The 15,610-nt window shown below is 39.9% G+C and overlaps 2 protein-coding genes across 2 annotated transcripts in view; one reads left to right on the top strand and one right to left on the bottom strand.

Annotated features, from left to right (window-relative positions):
- TDP2 (tyrosyl-DNA phosphodiesterase 2) lies at nucleotides 1-12,228 on the bottom strand. Its single transcript, XM_027524922.1, has 7 exons — nucleotides 11,881-12,228; nucleotides 11,711-11,796; nucleotides 7,742-7,921; nucleotides 6,909-7,000; nucleotides 5,077-5,195; nucleotides 3,579-3,749; nucleotides 1-1,761 (listed from the first exon to the last, which is right to left on the bottom strand). Exons 1-7 carry the CDS (start codon nucleotides 12,043-12,045, stop codon nucleotides 1,480-1,482), a joined length of 1,095 nt encoding a protein of 364 aa, XP_027380723.1. The 5' UTR covers nucleotides 12,046-12,228; the 3' UTR covers nucleotides 1-1,479.
- Nucleotides 12,229-12,233: 5 nt separating this feature from the next.
- Nucleotides 12,234-15,610, top strand: part of ACOT13 (acyl-CoA thioesterase 13) — a 15,830-nt gene continuing 12,453 nt past the window's right edge. Inside the window, exon 1 of the mRNA XM_027524923.1 lies at nucleotides 12,234-12,578. Coding sequence (XP_027380724.1) covers nucleotides 12,249-12,578 — 330 coding nt within the window. The 5' untranslated portion in view covers nucleotides 12,234-12,248. The remainder of the gene's footprint in view (nucleotides 12,579-15,610) is intronic.

Genomic DNA, 15,610 nt, shown 5'->3' with positions numbered 1-15,610 from the left:
TATGGAAAGCAGATGAAAAGTAGTTTTATTGTTTTTTTAACTTCCAACTTGTTTCCTAGATTGTCACTATAAGCAGTAAATGGGAGGATATTTAACTTGGATGCTGAGTCATATTAAGGAAATGATATTCCTTTCCAGTTTTTAAAACAATTTGGTAATTATTTAATCTAATACACAGTACATTTTTTTTAATATTTAGCCTGTCACTTATCCAGATTTTTTTTTTTTGGTAATATGAAGTGTGGTAGAGTTCTCCTAATTCTTCTTTCAAGTGAATAAGCAGTTTGTGCCCCAAACATCCTTTTCCCACAAAAATGAACTATAGCTTCCATAATATATGCTAAAAGATTAGCATTAATTCTCATTTTCTTAAATGATTAACATATACACCTCTTTTCCATTATGACAAACCATATGTATACATTCAGTGTGTCTTTTTTCAGGTGTTTTGCTTGTTAATTTTGACCCTCCTGATGAAAACAAGGTTCTGCCACTTCTCTTTCCAGTTATTTACCACCAGTTTTCCTCTCTGTATACTGAGGAAGTCAATATATTCTTGGTAATACTTGGCAGAGTGAGAAGTAATGTAGAAAGCTGCTTTCTTCCACACAAAGGTGAAGCTGCAGTAGCTGTGGAGCCAGAAGTAGGAAGCAGGTAATGATTTCAATTCCATCATGAGCACAAAAGCATGTTAAAACAAACTATAAACAAGCAAAATTCTTTATTTAGAGTATACTCTCTTATGGGGGAAAAAAAATGTTTCCTTAAAGCAGAGAAGTGTTCCTTATTCACCTCCTGAATTTCTCTTTACACATTTTTCTCTTAGAAAAAAAGCCCAATGCCTCTGGAAAACTGACTTTAATCATTATCAAGCCTAACTTTGCCTCTGTTAGGCGACATAACTACAAACACAAGTTTTTTAAAGTTAAGGAATTTTAAATCATGAGTTCATTTCTAGCTTACCAATTAGGCACTGTTAACTGACAAAAAATCTGATGGACAATAACTATCAGATAATCTGGATTTATGAAATAGTATTAAGAGATCCAATCCCAAGGACCCTGTAATCTTTTTTTTTTTTAAGACTTATTTAAAATATAACTATTTTGGTACCTGATTTTAAAAAGTAATCTAATATAAAGGCTAGTCCACAGACAAAATGTGGCCCTGCTTGAAATCCAGCCAGCAGCTACGAGCACTATTAAAAGCTCTGGTAGCCACTGTGACCTTGCATTAAGAAGCCTCATGTTTTCAACACAGGTATGCTTTAGTTTAAATGAACATTAAGATTTAGTTCTGAAATCTGAGGCCACAATACAAAAAATAAAATCACAGTAGTTTTTCCTTCTGTTACAATGATCCAGTTTATAATTCCTCCTTGTTAAACTACCTTTCCAGGACAGATAGAAATTATAATTGAAATTATAATCACAGAACAAAATCCTTTCAAACATTTAAAACTCATATTTGAAAAGCAATTCACAATATTACATCTAAGGTGCACAGAAGACCCCAGTGATCACTGGGAAATCTACCACAGTCCAGTTTTTCCAGCCCAAGCAGGTCCAAACTTTGGGGAATAATGTGGCCACCTTCTGCTGCAGCTCTAAAAAATATTCGATCAAAACGAAGTTTACAATTAGCAGCTATTCCAAGATTAGAGTTCATTTGTGTATCCCATGTATACTGGCAATGCTTAGGTTTGCCCAAAAACTCCCAGACATCCAAAATGTTGTTGGGTAAACCACCACATTTGGTAACCTGAAAAGAAAAACAAAGAACTCTTTTCAGTCTTTTTTCCCTTAAGTTAAAAAGGCCTTTACCATGACTGCATCTAAGTACAATTTTTCCAATCAGAATGCCCCAGATTATTTGCTGATGCACAAATGCAAAACTGGGTACAACTAGATATTTTATAAAAGTATTTTACTGCATGATAATAAGTAGGTAATAAAGATATCAAGAGAGCCAGAGAGGTCTGAAATTTGCCCTTTCTCTTCTGACATAAATAAATTCCTAATTTTGGGTATCAGATAAAACCCAGGAGACTGAAAACCTATGGCCTCAGTTATTGTTATTAGTAGTTTTTAAAAAATGAATGTAAGTGTAGAGAGGGCAAAACTGTTACTCTAAGCTATAAATTTAGATGTATACCATTTTATACGATCTAATAATGTCAAATATCTGCAGTTTTATTTGAAATTTACTAACAACATTAAGTTTTCCTCCCATTCACTCTAGGATTTAAAAGAAACTTTTATTGTGGTAAAGTATACATAAAATGTATGACTTTAACACTACAGTTCTATGGCATAGGGTTCCAATTTCTCCACATTTCTGCCAACACTTGTTATTTTCTTTTTTTTTTTTAAATAATAGTCATGCTAATGACTGTGAAGTGGTATCTCATCATGGTTTTGATTTGCATTTTTCTCATGACCAATGATATTAAACATCTTTTCAAGTACTTATTGGCCATTTGTATGTCTTCTTTGGAGAAATATCTTAATCTTTTGCCTTTTTAACTTTTTATTTTGTATTGGTATTTGGCCGGTTAACAATGTGATAGTTTCGGGTGAACAGAGACGGGATTCAGCCATACATATACATGTATCCGTTTTCCCCCAAACTCGCCTCCCATCCAGGCTGCCACATAACACTGAGTAGAATTCCATGTGCATTTTACCCATTTTTTAATGAGGTTTTTTTTAAAACTGTAGGAGGTCTTTGTATATTTTGAATATCAATCTCTCATCAGATATATGACTTGGAAATATTTTCTATCATTCCATGGGTTGTCTTTCACGCCACTGATACTATACTTTAATGCACAAAAGTTAATTCTGATTAAGTCTACCTTATCTATTTTTTCTTTTGTTCTCTGTGCTTTTGGTATCATATCTAAGAAATCACTACCAAATCCAATGTTATGAAGGTTAAAAAAAAAAGGTTTTTAAAATTTCAGTAGGAAGAGTTAGGGAAAACTAGGCTGGTTCAATCTTTGTTCTTCTCACCTTGCAACTAGAGAAACTGAAACTAAAGCGACCTTTGCTAAACTCTTCTAATATTATTTTCTCTACACCCCTCTTTTTAATCAATATATATTGTTTTGTGTTGTCCTTTTCATATGCAATATATATATATTTCACTAATAAAGTAACAGCCTCTTCTGCCTCTGCCTTCCCTGTGCAAGGCAAATAGTACAGTCTAAATAATTATTCACTGAACTGCATCTGCAAGGCCACTTACAAATAATGAACAAATGAAGGTCCTAGTTTTAATAGCTTTAGTCAAAAGACACGTAGGGGACTTCCCTGGTGGTCCAGTGGCGAAGACTCTGCGCTCCCAATGCAGGAGACCCCTGTGTGATCCCTGGTCAGGGAACTAGATCCCACATGCCTCAACTAAGAGTTTGCATGCTGCAACTAAAGACCCCACATGCCACAACGAAGATCCACTGCAGCCACGAACAAAATTAAAAAAAAAAAAAAAAAAAACATACCAAAAACACAAGAAATCTAAAGGAATTTCCACAGCAATAAACTGCCCATAAACACTGAACTGACTTCATCACTCACTTCTTGATCCCTGAGATTCGTATCTCCAGCAAATATAACTGTAGCTGATCCTGGAGCCTCTTGCATTTTCTCTAAAACCATTTTCAACTGATTCATTCGTTCCTTAGCGTGCCCTCTGGTGCTTTCCAAATGAGAAGTCATAAGGCAAAGTTCATTTCCTGACACACTCACCTGCAACAAGATAAATAAATGATGAGAGCTGAGAAAATGATCCACTATTAACACTGAACTTTGTTACTAGAATCAGTAATTATTCAATTGATTGGTTACATATTAAGATTTATTAAAGTGAAACTGTATCATTAGCACTGGGCTTATCTCTAAAAGGTCAAAGAAGACTCCCAAAGAATACTGAGCAAGTACCCACTAATACTGCAAGACCTAACCCCAATGTCCACTCCACTGTGAGCCCTTTCCCAATGTCCCAGGTCTCGGTGGCTCCCTCTTCTATCCTCCTACAGCACACTGTAGACTGTTCATGAGGTCCCGCAGATTAAATTGCAGCACAATTACCTCTCTCCTACAAAGCTGTTGAATCATTTCAAAGCAAAGAAGGCTCTTTTATTTTCTACTATAGTATCGAGAGCTGGGCACATAGGTAATTCCAAATAATGTCAGTTAAATGATGAATGAATGAATGAGAATCACATACCATTTACAATGAAGATACCAACAATGTAAGACCTGTCAATATTTCAACTAATTGCCCGCAGAGTCAAGTCCAAATTCTTTCATACTGGGCATTCATGATCTCTTATCATCTGGATTCAACCTACTTTACTAGCCTCTCATCACACTACCCCTCTTTGTACTCTCTACACTCAACTGAATAGACGCTCATTTCGAGCTATACATGCCCTCTTTCATATAAACATACTCTGCTATTGGCAATTTATACAAGTTTGCTCATGGTGGTTCTGCCACCAGCACTGTTCTTAACGTCTATATTTTACATATTTTTCAGGGCCCAATTCAAATACAACTTCCATCATGAAACCGTCACTAAACAATGCGGCTGAAAGTCATCTCTTCTTTCTCTAAGCTTTCAAGGCACATGATTACAGCTCTCCTACAGCATTTATGCCTTTCCTTTATTTTAGTTACTATACATATAATCTCTCCCCTGCTAATATAGGAATTCTATGAGAGCAAGACCTATTTGACTAATTTTTGAAAGACTCACAGAATGCAACACAGTACCAATTACAGTGCATTTAATTAAAAAAAAAACTAGAAAGCAAATGTGGAATGTTAGCAAACTCATATATTAAGAAAATATCAATGAATCAAGGATCTTATTTTTGCTAATTTGTTTATATTTGAAATGTGTCTAAAAATTTAATTTATAAAGTTCTTTAAGACTATTTAAAAGAATCTGTAAGTGAGGAGTAAATATTTCTCTAAATACAATGTTTTATTTTTTTTAAAGCCATCATCAGGGAGCTGTGAAAAAATTAGTTCATTCTTCTTTTTAAGTCAATTAAAAAAAATTACTTACATGAACACACAAAAGGTTTCTCATCATTTGCGTATTTGGAAAAGGAATAATTTCTTGGCTTTTAAACTTCACTCTTGATTTCTTCAACATTATAGCTGTGAAATATCCTTCTTCACGACCTTCAGGTATTTGTGGAAAAGAATGTAGGCTGAGAGGTCAGGGGTATTTGCAGTTTACCCCAAGTTCCCCTACTAAAAATTCTATTTTAACAAACAGGTACAGATTTTAAATGGATCTACATGTTAAGAGTAAACTATTACTTCAGAATAGTTGAAGATGGCCAACCAAGTCCCGACATAATTGAAGTATGGAAGAAATACAAAAATGTAGCTGGAAATATGAAGAAATACAAAAATAAAAATGAATTTACATAAATGCCCCAAACAGTTAAAAGTGCTAATACCAAATATAAAAATCTGAAAAAATTTTGAAAGGCAAGAGTATGAGACAAATTGAGGCAACTTGATAGGAAGTTACTTTTAACTCTGAAAGCACCAGAAAAATCACAGTAAGTGAATAAAAAATTTAGAAAGTAAAAGCTTGCAAGAAGAAAAGAGAACAGAAGTGGAGGGGCAGTGAATAAAAGCTTCCAAGTTTTTCAGAAAACAAAGCAGATGGAGAAGGGGTGACTGGTTTATCAGAATAGAGGGAAACCAGGAAAAGAAAAGGGACAGATGGGAGGAAGAGCTGGAGAGGGAGGGGCAGGGAGGAGGGCAGCAGACTAGGAAGACAGCAGCTGGGCAACGCAGCCTAAGGAAAGGAGGAGGGAGACGGAGGGAGGGATGGAGAGAGAGAAAAAAGAGTTTTCTAGAACCGAAGGTTATGAACCTCCAGACTGAAAAGTCCTACAAAGTGTTAAGCATAATAAATGAAAAATACACTGGATTTAGAAAGAAGAGGCTCAAAGTTTCCTGAACAGGAATTAGAATGGCATCAGACTTCAGATCATCAATAATGGAAACCAGAAAATACTGAAATCAGGCTTTCAAAATTCTGCAGGAAAATGACTTTCTACCCAGAAATCTACGTCCAGTTAAACTATCAAAGAACTCTGAGGATAAAATACTGGCACATGCAAACAGGATGGGATTCAACACTTCACTCCCCTCTGCTACTTCTTAGGAAGTCACTAGAGGAATGTGCTCCAACAAAATGAGGAAGTAAGGCAAGAAGGGACAAAGCGTGGGATTCAGAAAACAAGATAACAGAACACAGGCAAAAGGAATCCCCAAGAGAATGCAGAAAAGTTGTCCCACAAAAAGACAGAAAGACAAAGAGAATTCTCCCTTCAGCAATTCCGGATTAAAAAGTAAATCAAAATTGAAATCATATACTAGGCAAAAGTGAAAGTCAAAGAAAACATGAGATTTAGCCAAAAATCATGAAATGAAGCCAAAGTGGTACACTAAATGCACTTAAATAAAAACAAAATAGATGAAAAGTCAAAAACTTAAATATTAAGAGCAAAAAGGTAGAAAAAGAACAAAAATAAATAAAAAGAAATTGGTAAAGACTCTTTGAAAAACATAACCACAATGAGATCATCACACCTGAACATTTTCTAACAATCTGATTTCACCAAAAAGCTAATCCATGCCTTAAATTTTGGCAATTTACATTTTTCTGAAAAATCATCCATTTTAACCTCTTCTTCACATATATAACATCTTCTCCTATGATTTTTTTAGTATCAAAGAGTGTGACTTCTTTTTCTCAAGCTTACTTTATTTGTGCTTTTCCCCGCTATGTTCCAATTGTTTAACTTTGATTTATCTCTCTCCTTGACTTGTTTTTCAAAAAAAAAACCAGTTAAATAACAGAAAAATTGTTACCTGTAATAATCTTGTAACTACTTGCTTTCTTCTTTAGGTAGGCATAATATGGGGGAATGACTTCCTGTAGAAATATCACATCAGGGCTGTACCTAATTAAACACATCAATTCATGATAAGTACCAGTACCAGGTATACCATTTGCAGCTACCTATTAGGAAAATATTACAGCATAAAAGAAACACAGAATTATAGTCCTCTAGGACACCTACTATTTGATGTTTACATTGATCTTTGGTAACTATAAAATGAGAAAGATCTGTGTTACTTAACACATAATACTGTAAAGGTCAAATTAAAAAAAAACAACATATATATGACAACCCTTTAAAGTCAGAAGAACTGGAATCACTGACAGTAGACACCCAGTAATATTAAGAGCTTCCAACTGTCTTATACTCTAATAGATGCCTGAAGAGTTGTCTCTTTCTGTCCTCTTGAAACAGTTATTATCCACGATGAAGAAAATGGAGCTCCGAGCTCCAGAGAATTGAAGTGGCTCTCAAGTGGTTCCACAAGGTCACAGAGCCAGTGTGTGGATCAGATTCGGATCACACTGGCAATTTTCTTTTCACAGTAATAATTATATAACAAATTTAGTAAGTAAAACAGTACCAGAAGGCTTCAAACAAAAGTTAGTGTTCCCTCTGAACCCCAAGCCACCGTCCTGCTCCCAGAGGCAATCACTCCTGATTCTTTCTGATATTTCCTCTGAGAGCTGGACTCTGAAGTTAGGACCGACTGCAAAGCCCATAACCTTGATCTACTACCCTCCTTGTAGGCAGGTAAGACACATTATCACACTATCATGAAGCAGATGTAATAATACTTACAAAGTTAAATAGGAACACACCCCTCGAGCCCTCTCTAGGAGATTGTTCATGTCCAATCCATCAATATTCCAGGTAATGAAAGACAATACACTGCCATCTTCTTGCTGAACACTTTTATCTTCAGATGTGCTGGTTTTAGAACTAATGGAATCATTTGTTTCTTCCTTGGTTAGGTCAACACTGGCAAGAGCAGAATGAAACACAACTCTGCAAATAATCTGATTAACTTAAAAATCATTTTTCAAATCTTTGTAGCCCTCATTTTACAGGTAAGTAAAATTCTCTTGCTGAAATTGTATTTACGTTATTTTTATTGCAATTCATGATCAATTTTGGATTTCACATTTATTCTTAGTCTTCCTCATTGCGAAGTTGGGCAGGGGTAAGTACATTTTAAGAGTCCTAAGACTATCTGCCTATGGAAGACCAAGAGTCTGATGACTACAGAAAACTAGATTCTGTGTTATGCAAAAGTCTGCTCACTTAGAACCAACTTAATACCCCTCAATGATATAGGTCATTAAAGTAACTTTATAGACTACAACCCCAAATTAGATTGAGTACGTAAGATTTCCACATTTACTTGGATTCATTTTAAACCATATTTGAAATATGGTTTCACTGTGCCAGATAAGGAACGGCTACAATTCTGCTATTCGCCTCACTGAGAGGTGAAGTCCAATGAACACCCTTCTCCTTGAATCTGGGCTTCAGTGACTTACTTGATCAACAGAACACAGTGAAAAGGATATTCTGGGATTTCTGAGGCTTGGACATTAGAAGCCTTGCAGCTTTCACTCCAGTCTTTTGGAACCTTTGTCCAAGAACCTTGAGCTCTCACAAGAGCAGTCTGACTGCTCTGTGACTGCCATGCTGGAGAGACCACATGTGTGGCTTCCAGTCCTCAGGCCAGCCTGACCCCACCTCTCCCATCAAGGCTTCGACATTTGAGTGGAGGGACAAACATTACTAAAAGGTGACTCCTAAACATTTATAAAATACACACAAATTTAAGAACTAGGGTTTTGTATTTATAATTTTAATGTATTTAATGCCAGTATTTTAACTTCTTTTAGAAAATTGTTTTTTATTTTATGGCCTTGCCACGCAGCTGGCAGGATCTTAGCTCCCCAATTAAGGACTGAACCCCAGCAACAGCAGTGAAAGCTCCAAGTCTTAACCACCGGACCACCAGGGAACTCCTCTCCTATTTTTCGTTTTAATCGAAATATAATTAACCAGGATTGGGGACGAATCCATATCAGGTGCCTCCTGATGTAATGCACTGAGGACGACACCCTATCACTTCTGTGCCACACAGTATAATGTATATAAACATCATACCAGTTTCAGGTACACAATATAATGATTCAATATTTGTATACACTGCAAAATGCTCGCCACTCTAAGTTAACTATAAACTTTCTTTGGAAATAATTTCAGACTTTCAGAAAACAGTAAAAAGAATTCTATTCACCTTTCATACAAATAAACGTTAACATTTTACTTATTTAACATTTACCTGCTTTACTTGTTATTCAGAAATATTTGCTTAAGTATTTTGAATGCACTGATCCCCTGGAGAAGGAAAGGGCAACCCATTCCCTATTTTTGCCTGGAGAAGCCCATGGAGAGAGAAGCCCGCGGGCTACAGTCCATGAGGTCAAAAAGAGTTGGACGTGACTGAGTGAGCAAACACACACACCTAAAGATAAGGACATACATATATACCGGACATGACTGAGTGCTCAAACACACACACCTAAAGATAAGGACACACATATATACCCTAGTACAATTATAAGAAAAGTAACAAAGGAGGAAGAAAAAGGTTCTAGGCAGAGGTAATAAATACCTTTATAACAGCTGAAACGCAAGAAAAAAAAGACCCACTGGAGAAAAGTTGGACATGTCTAGAATATGAAGTCAAGTGGGCCTATGAACAAAGCTAGCTGAGGAGATGGAATTCCAGTTGACCTATTTCAAATCCTAAAAGATGATGCTGTGAAAGTGCTGCACTCAATATGCCAGCAAATCTGGGAAACCCAGCAGTGACCACAGGACTGGAAAAGGTCAGTTTTCATCCCAATCCCAAAGAAGGGCAATGCCAAAGAATGCTCAAACTACCACACAATTGCACTCATCTCACAGGATAGCAAAGTAATGCTCAAAATTCTCCAAGCCAGGCTTCAACAGGACGTGAACCATGAACTTCCAGATGTTCATGCTGGATTTAGAAAAGGCAGAGGAATCAGAGATAAAATTGCCAACATCTGTTGGATCATAGAAAAAGCTAGAGAATTCCAGAAAAACATCTACTTAAGCTTTATTGACTACGCCAAAGCCTTTGACTGTGTGGATCACAACTGGAAAATTCTTCAAGAGATGGGAATACCAGACCACCTTACCTGCCTCCTGAGAAATCTGTATGCAGGTCAAGAAGCAACAGTTAGAACTGGACATAGAACAACAGACTGGTTCCAAATTGGGAAAGGAGCACGTCAAGGCTGCATATTGTCACCCTGCTTATTTAACTTATATGCAGAGTACATCATGAGAATGCTGGGCTGGATGAAGCACAAGCTGGAATCAAGACTGTCGGGAGAAATATCAATAACCTCAGATGACACCACCCTTATGGCATAAAGTGAAGAGGCACAGAAGAGCCTCTTGATGAAGGTAAAAGAGAAGAGTGAAAAAGCTGGCTTAAAACTCAACATTCAAAAAACTAAGACCATGGCATCCAGTCCCATCACTTCATGGTAAATAGATGGGGAAACAATGGAAACAGTGTCAGACTTTATTTTCTTGGGCTCCAAAATCACAGCACATGGTGACTGCAGTCATGAAATTAAAAGACGCTTGCCCCTTGGAAGAAAAGCTATAACCAACCAAAACAGCATATTAAAATGCAGAGACATTGCTTTGCCGACAAGGTCTGTCTAGTCAAAGCTATGGTTTTCCCAGTAGTCATGTATGGATGAGAGAGTTGGACCATAAAGAAAGTTGAGCGCCAAAGAACTGATGCTTTTGAACTGTGGTGTTGGAGAAGACTCTTGAGAGTCCCTTGGACTGCAAGGAGATCCAACCAGTTAATCCTAAAGGAAATCAGTGCTGAATATTCATTGGAAGGACTGATGCTAAAGCTGAAACTCCAATACTTTGGCCACCTAATAAGAAGAAATGACTCACTGGAAAAGACTGACGCTGGGAAAGATTGAAGGCAGGAGGAGAAAGGGACGACAGAGGATGAGATGGTTGGATGGCATCACCGACTGGACGGACATGAGTTTGAACAAGCTCCGGGAGATGGTGATGAACAGGGAAGCCTGGTGTGCTGCAGTCCATGGGGTCGCAGAGTTGGACACGACTGAGCGACTGAACCGACTGACTGACATGCCTGGAAGTTTTGTGGGGTAGGAAAGAGAGAGTGACAAGAGACGAACCCAGAAAGACAGGCAGTGGTCAAACCGTGGGGAAACCTGTAAGGCACACAGACTTTAAGAGCAGAAGTGCAGGAATTGGGGAGGGAGCACTGGAATAACAGGGGCGGATGTGCATTTTATAAAAACCATTATCCTGGCCGGCCAGCAGAGAGTAAACAAACAACAGGACGCAAGGAGACCACCAAGCTACCATTCTTTAGTAGAGGATTTTGTGTCTCATCCATTTCGAAACGCTCGCTTACGTATTCCCTACACCTGGAGTAAAAAATTACATTTCTGGTATTTCTCCCTCGGACTCCAAAGTACATCCGAAGTGACACAGCCTGGACTTCTCGGGAGAAGCGTGAGCCCCGCGGCTGGGGCAGGTCTCATCTCCACCAACCCTTCGTCTCCGGCTACTCAGACCCGAGGCCCGTCTCCGCGCAGACCCGCCGCCTAACTCGATGGCAGGTCCCGCATGCCCAACGCAACCTGGTACCCGACCGCCTCCGCCCGAACGGGTCCCCGGCCCGTCGTCACTCACCAGGACCCGGGCTCAGAGAGGGACTCGGGACGGCTTTCTGAAGCGCTCTCCTCCACGGCCGGCTCGAAGTAGGAGTTCAGCGCTCTCTGCAAAACAAAAACACAGGGATGGGAGGTACGCCTGCATCACCAAAGTGAAGAGCCGGCAAGAGAGAAGTAGCGAAAGCTTACTTCCATCTCCCAGTCGTTCTCGGCCAGGTAGCACTGAGCCACAGCGGCGTCACAACTCGCGACCGAAGCAAACTCCACACACATGAGTTTCCGCTTCTTAACCTCGGGCTCCCCCTCCTCTAGCTCCGCCTCCGGCCCAGCCTCCGGACCGCTGTTCCGCTCCATCGGTTCCCCGCAAGTTCACTGCACCTTGAACCTGGCCCGGAGTTGGTGGGGTGGGTGGTGGAAAGGGCGGGGACGGTCAGGCGCCAGACTCTGCACAGGCGCCCAGCGCCCGCGGTGCTAGCCTATCAACCACCGGCGGGGAAACAAACGCTCACCTCTCGGAAGACCGTAGAGCGCATGCGCAGCAAGAAAGTCGGCCCGGGATGGCGAGGGCCAAACGGCACATGCGTGCGCTGTCGCGACGCGGGCTGAACGTCAGTGACGAGGTGCTAGACGTCAGTGCGCCAGCTGCCAGGGAAGGGACAGTTGTGCGCTCGGCCGCGGACCCGGAACGCTCTTCGGGTCCCAGAAGGCTGTTGACCTTGTTCTTTTGCGAACTTCAGGGCTCCCCTGCTCTTCCAAGACTCAGTCTTAAGTGGGGCCTGGGAGCCGGCGAACGGTCCACGATGATCTGGGTGAAGAAGGCAAAGACTCTGCTGGAGTGGCTAACGCACTCAGGCAAATTTAACGGTTTCGATAGAAACTTGGAAAAGGTATTAGAGGCGAAGGCGCGGTTTCTAACGAAGGGAAAGAAAGCGCCCTTCTTGGTTCGTGGGTGAACGCTTCATAAGTTCTCTGGCTAGATTCTTTTGGATTGAATCCCTAAACTCACCCTAGCAGTAATGATTACTGCTTTGATGGAGTAGTTATGTGGTAGGTGTGCCTACGTTGATCTGTCCGTTTTATAAGTCAGCAAAATGGGTTTATCTTAGGAATGGCAGAGGAGTTACACCTTGGGACTTGCAAACTGAGGCTAACCATGGGCAAGTCCTCAGCTGTTCTTCTATAGAGAGAATAGGAGACAGTTGAGAGGGGCTGTTTTGAACAAGTTCCTTGGAGGAGAGGAGAGTCGGGTTTGTGGTGGTGTCTCATTGGTTGAGTTGCGGAGGTATCTTAGCTTGTTGCTGATAAAATCTTCGTTTTTCCTGCTGGGATTTATAAAGTAAACTAGGAGGAGTGTTAAGTGGGGGAAAAGTTCCCCCTTTAGGGCTTCACGACCGCCTTAGAAAGGAGGTGTTTTATAATAATTTTATAATCACAACATTGTATAATTAAAAAGAAATGTTAAATTAATTTTAGTAAAATAGTTTAACATATCAAAAATATTTTAACGTAGTCAATACAAAGAGGGCTAACTTTCTGTACTTTGCAATCTCGTGTGAACTGTAGAGCATATATCAGTTCATACTAGCTGTGTTTCAAGTGCTCACTACTGACAGGTGACTATCATATTAACTGCACAGGTTGGTATCATGGTAGATGCTTTGTGTGTTAATTTGATCAAAAATGGATTTTGCAGTTGTTTCGTGTGGGCAGATTTGCTCAGGCTAAATAGGTTTATGCATGCTGCTACTGCTAAGTCGCTTCAGTTGTGTCCGACTCTGTGCGACCCCATAGATGGCAGCCCACCAGGCTCCCCCATCCCTGGGATTCTCCAGGCAAGAACACTGGAGTGGGTTGCCATTTCCTTCTCCAGTGTATGAAAGTGAAAGTGAAGTCGCTCAGTGGTGTCCGACTCTGTGCGACCCGTAGACGGCAGCCCACCAGGCTCCTCTGTCCATGGGACTTTCCAGGCAAGAGTACTGGAGTGGGGTGAGGTTTATGCATAGTGATCTGTAAATCTAGTCATGAACATGGTTTCTTTTACTGTGAGTTTTAAGATAATGGGATCTAGACCGGCGGTTCTCAATTGGGGATGGTGAGAGAGTGGAGGGGTGCTGCCAAACATCCCCAGTGCACAGATTCCCTCCCCCGTCCCCACAGAAGAGAATGGCCCAGTCCAAACGTCAGAAGCGCTGAGACTTTGAAAACTTGACTTTAAACCATGCTCTTAATCATTCACTTTGACCTAGGTCAAAACTAGATAAATTGCTACTCTTATTCTGCTGCTGCTGCTGCTAAGTCGCTTCAGTCATGTCTGACTCTGTGCGACCCCATAGACGGCAGCCCACCAGGCTCCGCCATCCCTGGGATTCTCCAGGCAAGAATACTGGAGTGGGTTGCCATTTCCTTCTCCAATGCATTAAAGTGAAAAGTGAAAGTGAAGTCGCTCAGTCATGTCTGACTCTCAGCGACCCCACGGACTGCACCCTACCAGGCTCCTGTGTCCATGGGATTCTCCAGACAAGAGTACTGGAGTAGGTTGCCATGGCTATATACATATAAACCATGTCTTTGCACTGGACTTAGAGTTGGCTGTTCAAATCATATGATTTCTTTCTCTAAATCTCTGGTTAGTAATTCTCTAAAGTCTCTTTCTTAATAAAAGAAGTGTAGTTTTTGTACCTTACGGGATCTTGACTGATAAAATCATTTTACTTCAAAAAATTGTCCCTTTGGTGATTTAAATATGACACCAGATATTCTTCAAGGCAAGAAATGCTCTTCTAAGTACAGGATTTTAAAATGCAAGATTACTGTTAAAATTAAACTGGAGTAAAAGATGTACACGGTCTCTCAGACACACTTATCCTCTTACCCCATTGCTTTTGTGAAGACTAGAAGGAATAATGTTTCTGGGTGTAAGAAGCAAGTGAGGTGTACAGAACTATTGTGTCAAGTCTGCCCCATTACCCACTCCCACAAAGTCAATGAATCAAATACAAAAACACTGGAAAATCTGGCTGATAATATTCCAATTCCAAATATTGTTTTTTGGACAGTTGTTTGGAGATATCATATAGAATCTGATAATTGATGGTGACTTTTTGTCCCTCTACAAATGATCTGTTGAAGAAAGCAAATTGAAAATTAGTTCTGGTATAGATGTCAAGTCAATGCATGAGATCATACATTGCACTTCTTTATTTTAGCCTGTCCTCTTTGTAAAAAAACCCTCTGTTTTATCAGTGTTTATAAACACCCACAAAACCTATCTTTTATAAAGCATTGATACAGAAAGACTAACACTCAAAATAAAGTCCTGATCTTGCTATAAGATCACTTTTAAATAAGTCAACAAAGTACTATGAGATTATAAAGAAATACCCATCAACTTCCCAGGTGGCACAGTGGTAGACTATCCACCTGCCATTGCAGGAGATGCAGGTTCGATTCCTCAGTTGGGAAGATCCCCTAGAGGAGGAAATGGCAACCCACTCCAGTATTCTTGCCTAGAAAATTCCACGGGCAAGAGGAGCCTGACAGGCTACATTTTATGGGGTCTCAAAGAGTCAGACACGACTGTGTGCATGTACACACACACAAACCACACACTCCCCATCACAATTCCTCACCCTCCAGGAGTTTATCATCGAGGAGAAGAAAAAAGTAGGTTCCAAGGAACAGTCCCATCATGCCAGAATCCAGCTCCAGCAGCCAGGGATTCAACCTGAAGGGGTGAGCAGTGTCGGCGAGAACCTAAGGCAGCTTCTCAGTTTTCTTGGACTGCCTATTTATTTCAAGCTTATGGTTCTCTTTTATACTTTGACAAAAGCATTAGGTCAGAGGTTTGATATTTTCAGTTCCCACTGACCCAGATTTGTTGTCTCCATAAATCATTGTTGCCCCTCAAAAGGAGTTTCTG

This window comes from Bos indicus x Bos taurus, chromosome 23, assembly GCF_003369695.1.
Source record: "Bos indicus x Bos taurus breed Angus x Brahman F1 hybrid chromosome 23, Bos_hybrid_MaternalHap_v2.0, whole genome shotgun sequence".
Lineage (NCBI taxonomy): Eukaryota > Metazoa > Chordata > Mammalia > Artiodactyla > Bovidae > Bos > Bos indicus x Bos taurus.
Note: the sequence above shows the minus strand (reverse complement) of the source record. Positions and strands in the feature narration are given on the sequence as shown.

What these genes read in the sequence shown, in the direction of transcription:
- TDP2 (XM_027524922.1), bottom strand. Translation starts at nt 12,045, where the DNA reads ATGGAGCGGAACAGCGGTCCGGAGGCTGGGCCGGAGGCGGAGCTAGAG. An exon ending in CTCTCTGAGCCCGGGTCCTG is followed by an intron (nt 7,922 to 11,710) that starts GTGAGTGACGAC and finishes TGCTCTTGCCAG; the next exon opens with TGTTGACCTAACCAAGGAAG. An exon ending in GAAACCTTTTGTGTGTTCAT is followed by an intron (nt 3,750 to 5,076) that starts GTAAGTAATTTT and finishes ATCTTGTTGCAG; the next exon opens with GTGAGTGTGTCAGGAAATGA.